This window comes from Mus caroli, chromosome X (genome assembly GCF_900094665.2).
Source record: "Mus caroli chromosome X, CAROLI_EIJ_v1.1, whole genome shotgun sequence".
Classification (NCBI taxonomy): Eukaryota; Metazoa; Chordata; class Mammalia; order Rodentia; family Muridae; genus Mus; species Mus caroli.
In genome coordinates this window covers 153,514,730-153,527,321 of record NC_034589.1, presented here as the reverse complement: position 1 = coordinate 153,527,321, position 12,592 = coordinate 153,514,730, and the positions used below count along the sequence as shown (strand labels likewise).

The window sequence follows — 12,592 nt, the reverse complement described above, 5'->3', positions numbered from 1 at the left end:
AAATTGAGATTCTTCCATTTGAGATGACACTAGCTTGGGTCAAGTTGACATTAAAAACTAACCAGTACAGAGTGGGAGGTGTAAAAACTATATCACCCATATGCTCCATTTACTAGGACATCTCAAATTTTTGAAAATGCTATTGCTTGCTCATTTGTTCAGAGAGCAGAGAAACTTTCACGTAATTACTCCTGCCTTTGTGTCAGATCTAACAATCCCACCGGGACACAGAATTTTATTAGCAGCACAGATGACTGAACATACTGAGAAAAATTCTCCACAAATATGAAACTGTCTCCTGATCCTGTTTCAGATGAGAGCTCACTTCGTGACATTTTATTTTTGTCTTTTGCTTATGTATATTTCTTTTAAGACAGGTTTTACATTTGGAACACAATGAGCACCAATAGTCAAACAGAGGGTTAGCAGCTGTATGCTTTGTTAAATCATGTTGTTGGACAAGCAAATGGGAAGGGACTGTAAAATCTAATTGGTCGTGCATGGATTGCAGAGTCCTAAATTTATGATGTCTGCTTAACATGCATCTGGAGGCCTAAAATAGGTTTCTTCTTTGTCAACCCCCTTTCCTTTGGCATATACATTGAACAGAATACAATGCCAGAAACCTAAAAATGCAGTTTGATTACTTTTTAGATTTATATCTACCTTAGTGATAAACATTCTAATCCTGATTAGTAACACTCATATCACCCAAGAACAATCCCTGTGCTTTCTTTGCCTACCAGAACCTCCTAAAATAACTATCACCTCATTTTTATGGAAAAGATTAAATGTGATTTAAATAATTAGAAAAACCCTCAGTGTTATTTTATACCAAGATTCAGAAAATGCCCTAAAATGCCCTAAATATGTTTGTTGAAAAAAGAAAAACTAAATAACAAAACATAATAAATTTGGTGGATTTCACAGAGTTAAGTACTTTATTTAAAGTTTAAGTAGTCTTGCCAATCTTTCTGAAATTTAAATTACACATCAGCAGACACTGCTTATAACATGCCAAACTCATTCTCTACTCCATAACCTGAAATATTAAGACCACTGTACCTGAAGTCAATGATCTGAGGACTGCCTGCCTTCTTTTGATGTTTGTTAATAAGCTCATTTCCTAAGCATTGATTATCCTTACTGTCAATACACCACACATAAAGGTGTACATATTCAGAGAAGCACCCAGTCTTTTTTTGTACAAAAACAGGAATTAAATTCCCAAAGGCCATAGATCTTTAGTAAGAGTAAGTAAAGGCTGACCAAGCAACAAATAAAGCAAAGCACAGAATTCCTGTTTGCCCGCCTTCTGTGTGTTTTCCATCTCTTCTCCCAGGTAAAGTTGGCTGGAACTCAGGAAAGTTCCATGGGGAAAGAGGTCAGACTTGCCTCCAACTGAGGCATAGAGACAAAGACTACAATCCGCCAAAGAATCCAGTACAGATAGCCTATGATGATTAAAACAGAGTTGAGTTGTCACAGTAACAACTGTGTAATTAAACTACACCCACTTCCATTATTATTATATTTTAATTTACTGGAGATAGAGCTTTCAACATTATAATCATCTTTCCAGATTTTCTGGTGTTGACTCACGTTAGTTATCTATACCATCCAATTATTATTGTATGCCAAACATTTTAGTTTTTCCTTTTCAACTTGAACATATATATATATATATATATATATATATATATATATATATATATATAAAATTGTGGGGCAAAAGTGGAGTCAGGAACTGTGAATGAAATATAGAGTAATTAAATGAAGCTAATTAATTTATTCATCACCTCAAATGCTTATTTTTGTGGTGAGAACATGTGGAATTTACTCTCAGCAATTTTGAAATGTGAAAACACATCATTTATTAAATTTAAAATATTGTGCAATAAGTCTCACAAAAAAATACTTCTTTCTTCCTACTTAAGGTTTATACTTGTTTATAGCAAGCATTACAAGAAAAAAGTCAAAGAAGAACCTATTTATGTATGATGAAACTAATATCTTTTTGTAAATAGAAATGAAAATAAAATTAATTTTAAGACCATGGATTATTTTTGACTTACCACTAATCCATGTTTTAAAATAAGCTTTTTATTTATTTATTCACTAGCGAGAGTTTGGTTTTGCATTTCTTCATTGTCCTTGCTCTGAAGGGTTCATGATAACAATACTAAGAAAACTATTTTTTCAAAACAAAAGTTCACACAGGGAAAAATCTGTATACATATATATATATATATATACAGATATTTTGGAGTATATATATATATATATATATATATATATATACTCCAAAATTGATAAATTGATAAATAGTCTTTTTATATCTAAAGATTATAATTTAAGCTAGATCCTTACAACTCAAAGCCACCTTTCCTCTGCAATTATGGTGTTTGGATTCTAGAGATGCCTATTCATCTAGTAATGAGGTGTAATACTGGATTTGATAAGATTATAATAAAAATACTGAATAAAATAAAATTCTCTAATTTTCCCTTTCAGCTATAACTTTGAAAGGACCCGTTTTCATTTCCTGAAGTTGAGTGAGCTGATAATGGAGTTTATGAATTCTTTAAAGCAGCCTATACTTTTCAACACAAGACACCACAGGAAAAATAAGGAGTAAAACCAAAATTAAACAGAAAACCCACAAATATTTCCAAGACCTAGAAATATCTACTTTTAACACAGGATGAATTGGTTTACAAGCCTGAATATATTTTCCCAGAATTGTTGCTTTGTGACATTCTGGTCCCTTGCTGCTGTATTTTAATGTCTCTGGCAACCGTCAACATGGACTCCCTATTCTCTCTTCAATCTCAAATCTTTCCTTTCTTTAAAGTGTGTGCTGCAGTTTGTTTGTGCTTGAATAGACTACAAAATGAACCATAGGAAATATAGAGAAGCAAATTAGGAGGGGGATTGAGAAGGAGCATACTGGGAAGGGAGACTGGGGTAATAATATGACAACCACACAATTTTTTGGATACAAAAGTTAATTAAGATACAAAACTTGGAGCTATTTACTTCTAGAATTAGAGCCAAATAGGAATAAACATCATATATCCTGCTTCCTAACTTGATCAGTGAGGAACAATTGTTTAGCAAGTTTTAATATCTTGCTTTGGATAAAATGTCATTATAATAGGCAGTATGAAGAAGGGAACTAGCTCTGCTGATTATCAATTCTAATTGGTTCCCTTGAATCTCTAAAATACAAAGAATTTCAGAGCAAGAGTTATGCACCATTCACATGAGAAATCCAAAGAAAAACCATGAGAAGGAGATTGTAGCTCAATGAATATCCTGAGTTAAGACCCAGGTTGCGCTGGCTGGATCTCAGAAAAGTTCCATAGAGAAAGAGGTCAGAGTTGCCTCCAACAGCTGCAGAGAGACAAAGACTGTGCAACCCACTATCTTGAAGTGTTTTTTGTTTGTTTGTCTGTTTGATTGCTTTTTTTTCACTCAAAGATTACTTGTTCTATAACTGGAACTCCTATAATGAATGCCGCTATAAGTTGTTAATTCATCCATGTGAACTGGTAAATTAAAAGTCTGTGAAGCCAAGTATCTACCCATTTGAAGGAAGGAGAAGCATTATTCATTCCTGTGTGTGTGGGGAGGGCATGCACATGTGAGTGTGAGGCAACTCTAAAAACATCCCAAACTTTAGGTCTTTTTGTTCATCATTGTGGTTGAGAGTCCATTGCTCATAGTATAATATTTTTACTTGAGACTAGGGTCATTGTTAGAGGAAGTCAGAATCTGGAATATAAGAAATACTCAGAATCTGGAGGTTGACAAATAGAGAGCAATGGCTTATAATGAATTGTTAAAATATGCTGTAAAGTTGCCAATGGATACCCTTCATTAAAACAAAGGGTTGTCCTGGGAGCTTAGATTTCAATATTTGAATCAATATATTTTGCTAGTTCTAAGTGGACTTTTTTGTCTCTCAAGGATTATACTGCACAGATTTTAAAGTAAGTTTCACATTCTATTTTTTTTTTTTTGTTGTTGTTGTTAAGACTCACCTTAACTTTATCTTGTCCAATGGACCTGAAGAACTTTCCAATGGATGTCCAGACCTGTACAATGCAGCTGGAGAGTTGTAAGTCATCACTATTAATTTATTTACCACTTGTTTGTTATAACCACTGACTTGCCTCTTAGTGTATCAAAAAGGAATAAGTACTTGTAAACGTCATTCTCAACCAGTTTACCAGCATTGAAGGTCTTACTGGAGGATTGGTATTTAATAGAAGTCCATTATCAATACAGAAAGACAATCTTTCAGTTCAAGATGCTAAATAAATTTCCCTTCCTCAAAGAAAGAAAAATCCCACCCAATTCTGACGTAGCAAGATTGTCTGTGAAATAAATGTCCCCTTGCATGATTGTGGTCATTAGCCACCTCATCGGTATAAAGAATCACTATGTTATCAGAAAACCGTATTTCTTTCTGTCTTATATTCATCAAGACCAATGTATCCAAAGGGATACTGCAAGGAAGATATGATTGCTTTGAGAACAAAAAAATAAAGCCCTTAGCCATAGGTGTATTCAAATAGGAGAGGCACAAGGACCGAAGCTCAGCAGGAGTGTGATTGCCTAAAGTGCTCAAGGCCCTGGATTTGATCCTAAGTAATACATGAATAAAAGGTTGAAGGGCATAAGTTGACAAGGAATAAGAGTTGGCATCTTTCTTAGATAAGCAATGGACACACTAGGGCATGATGAAGGGAATAGGGAAATGTCTTCTACTCTGTCCCTTTTATCCTCTGATTCTGCTGCCACTGAAATCTTTGACATGCACCATAAGTTACTCATGCCTTCAAGGTAATGGGATTTTCTGTTAAGAGACATGAAATTTCCTCTGGCTTACTCTTGTCAGTTTCTCTGTTTACAGAATCCAAAAGATAATAATGAGTGCTACTGACTTACAGAGTTTTTGGGAGATATAATGAGGCAGGGGGCAAGAAAAATATTTTAACTTCTTAGTTTAGAAAAATAATAAGTGTAAAAAGACTCACTGAATACCCTTTTAAAAAAGAAATAGCAACAGGCTTCTTTCTGATCACTTAAAGTCACTACATATGTCTCCCAAAACCTCTGATAAAAATAAAGAAAATAGCAAATCATCTTTTGTTTTCAGATGTTATCAGAGATGAAATGAGATTTTTTTTATTTGTGTGTTGTATGTATTTATTTTTCTATGATGTCACATTTCTTGAGAAGAAAATTGAGCAAAACTCTTTTATACAGTGTCTCCTTTACTACTCTATAGCTCCCTAGCCTCCACCCAATCATTTCATTTTCTCTGTAAAGCAGGACCCAGATCTATCAATGGCGATTCTTCTAAGACATAAAACCTTTAAATGGTAGATTCGCTTCGTCCCTTTATGTATTTGTTGGAAGTGGTTAGGATATATTCATACAGATTGGCAGTAGATTGGTTATCCTTTGCAGTTGTGGACGACCAATGTTTGGGCAGGATCCACATTGCAGTTTGATGCTTTCTACAGTTTCATTTTTGCCTTTAAGGTATTCCAGAGACTCTAGACACCAAATAAATTTGCCATTGATTTCTAGGTCGGCTTGGTATAGTAAGCAAGAATAATAAATTATAAACTTAATAAATACGCTACCGTTATTAGCCAATTGAGTCTTCACAGAATATTCTTTGTCCTTATCAGTCTGATTTCCACAGTTCAAATATCAAACAAAACAAAACACAAAAATCAAGGAGGGCAAAGAAATAATGAGTGTAAATAAGACAAGCTATCTATTTCTGGGATGGAGAAATAGGCAGGCAAATTGACAAATAATGACCCAATTGTGTAGGCTCTGGGAAAGAAAGACCTAACTTTGGTTTTCTATACTTTTTATGATTTGTATGCTTCTCGTAATATAACATTAGGACTTTACAAAATAAGGAATCTGTTTCACTTTGTGCAAATAATGAGTAAAGCAATTTAGCAATGCATTAGAATATATAACTGTTCTTGTGGGGTTTGTTTTTGTTTTGAGATATGGTCTCATGCAGCCTTGTATGTCTATGCAGTCAAGGATGATCAGGAACTGCTGATCTTCCATCCTTCACTTCTCAAGTTCTGGGTCTACAAGCCTGTGTCACCACTTGTTATTTTATGTGGTGCTGGGGATTGAAAGTAGGACCTTGTCCATGTTAGGCAAGAACTACATCAACTGGGTTACAATCTCCAGCTCCTATATCATTGTTCTAGGTTTACATATCATACAAGGTCCTCTTAAATGACTTGCCCATAGCCCTTCACACTTGCTAAAATGACTGAGAATTTACTCTCAGTAATTAACAAAAGGCTCCTACAAGTAAAGCTAAGGCTCCAGAAGAAGCCAAATATGCAATGGTAATACTTGCAGGCAGGCCTATAATGAATTCATTCTCATTAAACATTTCAAAAGAAGTGGTTTTATTTGAAATACTAAGACCATGAATTGGATTGTCTTATTGAACTGCCACAGACACAGCTCTTTCAAGTGAAGAAAATCTTCAAACGGTTTCGGTGCTTGTTTACTTGTTTGCTCTTCAGAGAGGGTTAGTGAATAAAGAGGCCAGAGATAAAAGATTCTATAGATTCCTTTCTCTCGTTATACACACGAAAAACATTAATCAGAAATACCTTGCTGTGTTCAGTTTCTCTGCATCTGATGACACGTAGTTATGATGACCACAGCAGCTCTTATAAAGACTGTACTTGAAATGATTCCCCTGCTTGCCCACCTGTCATTACATTCTGCACTTTCTCAGAAAAGATACATTGTTTGTTACTACTTCTTTCCTCCAGTTGGGTACACCATGAATGACCTGATATTTGAGTGGTTAAGTGATGGTCCAGTACAAGTTGCTGAAGGACTCACCTTGCCCCAGTTTATTTTGAAAGAAGAGAAGGAGCTCGGTTATTGCACAAAGCATTACAACACTGGTAAGGTTTTCTTTCATTTGCTAAACCCAAGAGCTCTCCATTTGTATATGAGATTAGGTACCCTATTATCTTAATAGTTGCACATTTATGAAGCAGATTGAATTTAAGAAAACACTCAACATGTAGGGTTACTGTACCCTATGGAATAGGCTTGTGAGTGCAGCAGATTGTCTCCCTCAAACACAGAAGAATTAGGAATCTTTTACTCTTCTCTTAATGAGAGTCTGCTGGTGAATGAGTCTAAGGAAAGGTGTAGACCTCATTAATTGTACAGAAAACATAAATTCTTGGCTACTCTTTGCATCTACTCTTCACATTGCATCCTCGGGTCAATTTGCATTCCTGGCCTTAGTGGAAGAAAGTGATAATGACACAGGTCCGTGGAAACCCAGAAATAGAGATGTGCTCTGCAGTTCTGGAAAGCAATACCAGTCTCAATGAGCATCATCTGGAGAGAATTCAGCTGGCTCTAAAGTCAGGTGCTATCTTTAGCACTGAAAGACATATGGAGTAGGCAAGGTTGAGGTAGTGGCAACAAGTGGGCATCTGTTGTTGCCTGGAAGATTATACCTGACCAGGAAAACTGATGTCTTTTATTCTAAATGTTCTGGTCTTTTGATAACATGAAGTGTGATGGTAGAAATACAGTCATCACAAACTTCCTTGGGTCTCTTGTGAGTAGAACATTCTACAGCAGCCAACAGTGACTTCCAATGAAGTAACTAAAACCTGATTCCAAGGTACTCTTCTAAGACTTCAACCCAGTCTTCTATCTTTGTAGTGAAAAATACAAATGATTTTCCAGGGTTTAACTCAAAAGTCAATAAAAGGAGAGAAAAATGTAGAAAGTGGCAAGCGCATCTACTTAATAACAATGTTAAAAGTTGTCGTACCTTCCTATACACTCTTTTCTTTATAGATGGAGCAGCACTACAGTTTATGAGAAGGAATACTCCAAGGTTCTTCAAGAAATTCTCAAAAGACTAGAAAGTTTCCACAATGAACAGAGTGTACATATACTCTCTAAATGTACCTTTTGGTTTTTACCATTGAGATTACAAGACATACAACTATTCAAACACTCAGGATATTCTTCTTGCTTATTAGAAGGGGATAGTGGAATATCTTACTCAGTTAAGTGCTTGTCATGCAAGCGTGTAGACCTGAGTTCAGTCCCCAGGACCCAGGGAATGATGACATGTGTGTATAGCTTAAGCACTGTGGAGGTAGACACAGGTAGCCAGCCAAGAGCCTGCCTCAAAATTCAAGGTGGAGTCAACTTGAGGTTGACCTCTGACTTTCACATGCATGAACAGAACACACACATGAACCCCAACACAAGCATGCTCTCTGTCTCTCTGTGTCTCTCTCTGCCTCTCTGTGTGTCTCTGTCTCTCTTCACTGGTTACAATTGTTTCATATTACATGATATGTTATATGTTACATAGTATATAGTATATGTTAATGATTGTAAATGATATGTATATTACATATAACACAAACATTCTTGACATTTTTAATCAGTCTTAAAATTGCTATAGTTCTGTATAGAAAAATCTGTGATGGATACAATCATATGACTCCAGTATGAAGGCTCTTTCATGCTTACACAATCATTTCCATTGTTAGAAGAATTTTAGAAAATGGAGTTGATTGTGTAGGGTGAGCATTTGTCTACAGTCTTTCCAATCTGCTTGCATTGTTATTTACTTTTCAAAATAAAATAGGAAAGTAAAATGGGAAAAATGAGTTCAATAAGATGTCAAGTGGTTCTTTTCTGATTCCAGGCAAGTTTACCTGCATTGAGGTCAAGTTTCACCTGGAACGCCAGATGGGCTATTATTTGATCCAGATGTACATCCCCAGCCTGTTGATAGTCATTTTGTCCTGGGTCTCCTTTTGGATAAACATGGATGCAGCCCCTGCCAGGGTTGCCCTGGGCATCACAACAGTCCTGACAATGACTACGCAGAGTTCAGGTTCCAGGGCATCTCTGCCAAAGGTAAGAAATGACTCACGTGGCAACAAGTGACCTCAGAGGCTTTCCAAAGGTCTGGTGGAAAACAAACTTCCATGAGAACAGAAATTTTGCCTTTCCACTATGGGGTTGGAAAGATGAGTCCATTAAGAAAATAAAATGCTGAGTTTGAGAGTATCAAGGCTCTGATAATAGATCCTCTAAGTAGGATCTATTTTTATGTAAGAAAAGGCTTCTGCTAGAGCAAATATGCTTAGATAATGAAAAATGTCCTTTTTATGAAATGCTCCAGCTCCCTAAAATTGTATATATGTGCTTTCTCATTTTTGAAGAGTACATTGCGCAATTGGCTTTGGTTTTCTGAGAGTGTGAGTTCAACTCAGTATTCAGCATACTCAGTCTCATGGTGATTGAATGGTCTCTCCAAATCCAGTTCCATAAAATAATTGGGATGTAATCCCTTCTCATTTTTTGGCTTGAGCTCATATTTGGTTGTGTTGCATTTAATGTGATGAGAAGTATTAGAGTATGGTCCATGTTATCATTGGTGTTTGTAACATTAGATCACAATGCAAGAAAATAACTGTGCAACTTAACTAATTGTCATACTTCTGAAGATAAATATGAGGTTTTTATATTCAAATAGAAGCAAGTGACCTATCTCTGACATCTTTTGAAACATTTTGTAGAATAACAAATAGAATAATGTACTTGTATAATATGCCTACTAAAATACAGATGTCAGAAATACTCATGGCTTTTTCAACTACATAATCACAGTTCCATTTTAGTTAATAGAAATTCTAATCTACTCTATGCCCTCATGCCAAACAGGTTCATTTGCTTATTTCTCTCTAGCTATTACTTACCACTATCACTGCACACCATTAATCTGCAGGATTCACAAACACGTTTTACAATTTAATAGACAGCTAAAGTATTGGTGACAAATTGTGAGCATATAATGTCAAAACATAAGACATTTAGCTTCCAACTGCCCGTTGTGATGAAAAGAGTAATCACTTATTTGCAGAATGAGATTTTCAGTTTTGTAAATGTGTGATTCACTCTATGGAGCTATTATGATTCTCCATCAGCAGGCAAAATTATTACTAAGTAAATGGTCACTGACCAGTGATTTTTTTTTCTATAGAGACAATGAGGATCTCAGATAAACCAAGAGGGTATAATTTAAAATAATTTTATACTTTGTTTTGAACACATAGTGGTTAACCTTTTGCCATGAGTAGACTTCTCCTGCTACATGTTTTGTTTTGTTTTGACCATTATTAAACATAGTCAACTCTCAACTGACCATGAAGAGATGTGACTCATATGTATGATGGAGAGACACTAAAGTGGGATTAAAGTATGAGTCATGGAAAATGAAAAATCCTGATCATATACTTACTTGAACATATATATAAATATTCATTGACTTATAAATGTTACAGTTCCTGACCAGATGGTCCAGATTTTACTAGTCCTGGTACTCCAGGGCCTACTTTGACATTATGTACTGAATACGCACATACATTTTATATGCTTACGGAAAGATAAAGAGGCATTAATATTAACTCTCCAGTACATCACAGTTATTAAGAAATTAATATATGTTGTTTATCTCTAATTCTGTTTACATTTGTAAACAAAGCTCCTTATATGCATAGAGAATTTTAGTTCCAGGTTTTATGTCATTCTATGCTATATCCTTTCTCATTAAAATGTATTATGAGTCTATCTTTGTTGCAGTGACAGAGACTGAACCTAGTCTTTCTTACATGCATTAGGCACGCACACTATCACTGATGCATAGTCTCATGCCATGATCAATCTCTAATGACTTAGTAATAGACTACCTTATGTCTCAATTGCCATTTATCTCACCATCTTATCTACTGAGGGACTTCTCTCCTGCCTATATAAATGTGGTGATGATAAATAAATTTACATGTGCCTATATTGAATGTTGTGAGCAGAGTAAATGAAGGAAGATAGACAGGATGGTAATCAACAACATGTGCAGACCATGTATGCAAGAACTCTGTCATCTTCATTGTGTTACCTCAGCACCTGGAATATGTGTTGCTGAAATTAGAAATGTGTCCTCACTGCTGATAAACAAATGAATGAACACCCCTGACCTTCCCAAATGAGACCATGATTAGCATAAAGCATACCCAGTGTGGACTATAAGGATGGAATTTTTGTATAAAACATTCAAAAGCTTTTTTTATTATTTTTTGACAATTTTATAATACACATGGTAAAGTTTAATTATTGTCAACTCCCCAGTATCCTCTCTCCTCCTGAAAGTAGTTTCCTCCAACAAGCCTGATATCTACTTTGATGTCTTTATTTATTTATTGTGTGAACTGTTGAGTTTCATTAGGGTTCTTTGCCTTAGCATGGGTTGGAAGGATTTCATGAAGCTTGGGTAGCAGAGAGTTCGTGAGTGCAATGGCTAGAATTTTAATATAAAGGAAATGTTGTAATAATAACAACCATAAAGATATGTGACCTGTCTAATAACATAGACCATACCCCCCTTTCCTAAAGTATTTCAGCACACTCTGAAAACTTTAGAACACATGTACAAAGATACACTGTGAAATGTAGGCAGGCCTGGATTTCAATCCTGGGGAAAATATTCTTCCTCTTATCTCTAAGCTTGTTTACTCATTTCTAAAATAAGAACATCTTAAGTTGCCCTTTTCAAATATTAAATGAGGACAAGATGAAGCACTACCTGTATAAATTGTTTATTCCAGTTTATACATGGTAGGCCCAGAACTCTTTCTAGTTATTGTTATTTTTCTATTCATTCTGTAGTAGAAAAGTCTGTTCACTGAGATGGCAGATTGTATTAGAATATTCATAAAGACCCTCATGAACAGAAGGTGCCAAAGTTTTAGATGACTCATTATTGGAAACATTAGTCATGTTGCCAATAAGCAAACCAAGGCTCATCATACATATGATGTACAATGCATATGTTTGCATGTATGCACATTCTCGTGGTTTTAGTAGGTTATCTTATAAATAAGTTAAGATCCAGAGGATCTGAATATGTAATGATCTGGCTGTTTTGCAATCACTGTCGTTGAACACATTCAATTGGCTCTGTGTTCCTTGCCCATGGAAGACACCAGAGGAAGACATCTCCATTGTCTGACATGCTGCCTTTAAATCACATTTAGTTACCTTGTTCACCGTTTATTTGGTTCATAAAAACCACAAGTTTTATGGCCTTGCTAAATACGAATTGACCAACTATTAACATTTCTACTTTTATCCCATTATGTTGGGTATTTTAGCTAACCTACTGTCTTCATATAAATCACAAACCCAGAAACTTAGGATACCCAAGATATAAGATACAATTTGCTAAAGGCAGGAAACTCAAGAAGAATGAAGACCAAAGTGTGGACACTTTGCCCCTTCTTAGAATTGGGAACAAAACACCCATGTAAAGAGTTTCAAAGACAAAGTTTGGAGCTGTGACAAACGGATGGGCCATCTAGAGACTGCCATATCCGGGGATCCATCCCATAATCAGCTTCCAAATGCTGACACCATTGCATACACTAACAAGATTTTGCTGAAAGGACCCAGATATAGCTGTCTCTTGTGAGAC

At 35.5% G+C, this 12,592-nt stretch overlaps 1 protein-coding gene across 1 annotated transcript in view; it reads left to right on the top strand.

Annotated features, from left to right (window-relative positions):
• Nucleotides 1–12,592, top strand: part of Glra2 (glycine receptor alpha 2) — a 202,367-nt gene that overhangs the window by 70,933 nt on the left and 118,842 nt on the right. Inside the window, exons 5-7 of the mRNA XM_029472935.1 lie at nucleotides 4,041–4,123; nucleotides 6,840–6,977; nucleotides 8,765–8,979. Coding sequence (XP_029328795.1) covers nucleotides 4,041–4,123; nucleotides 6,840–6,977; nucleotides 8,765–8,979 — 436 coding nt within the window. The remainder of the gene's footprint in view (nucleotides 1–4,040; nucleotides 4,124–6,839; nucleotides 6,978–8,764; nucleotides 8,980–12,592) is intronic.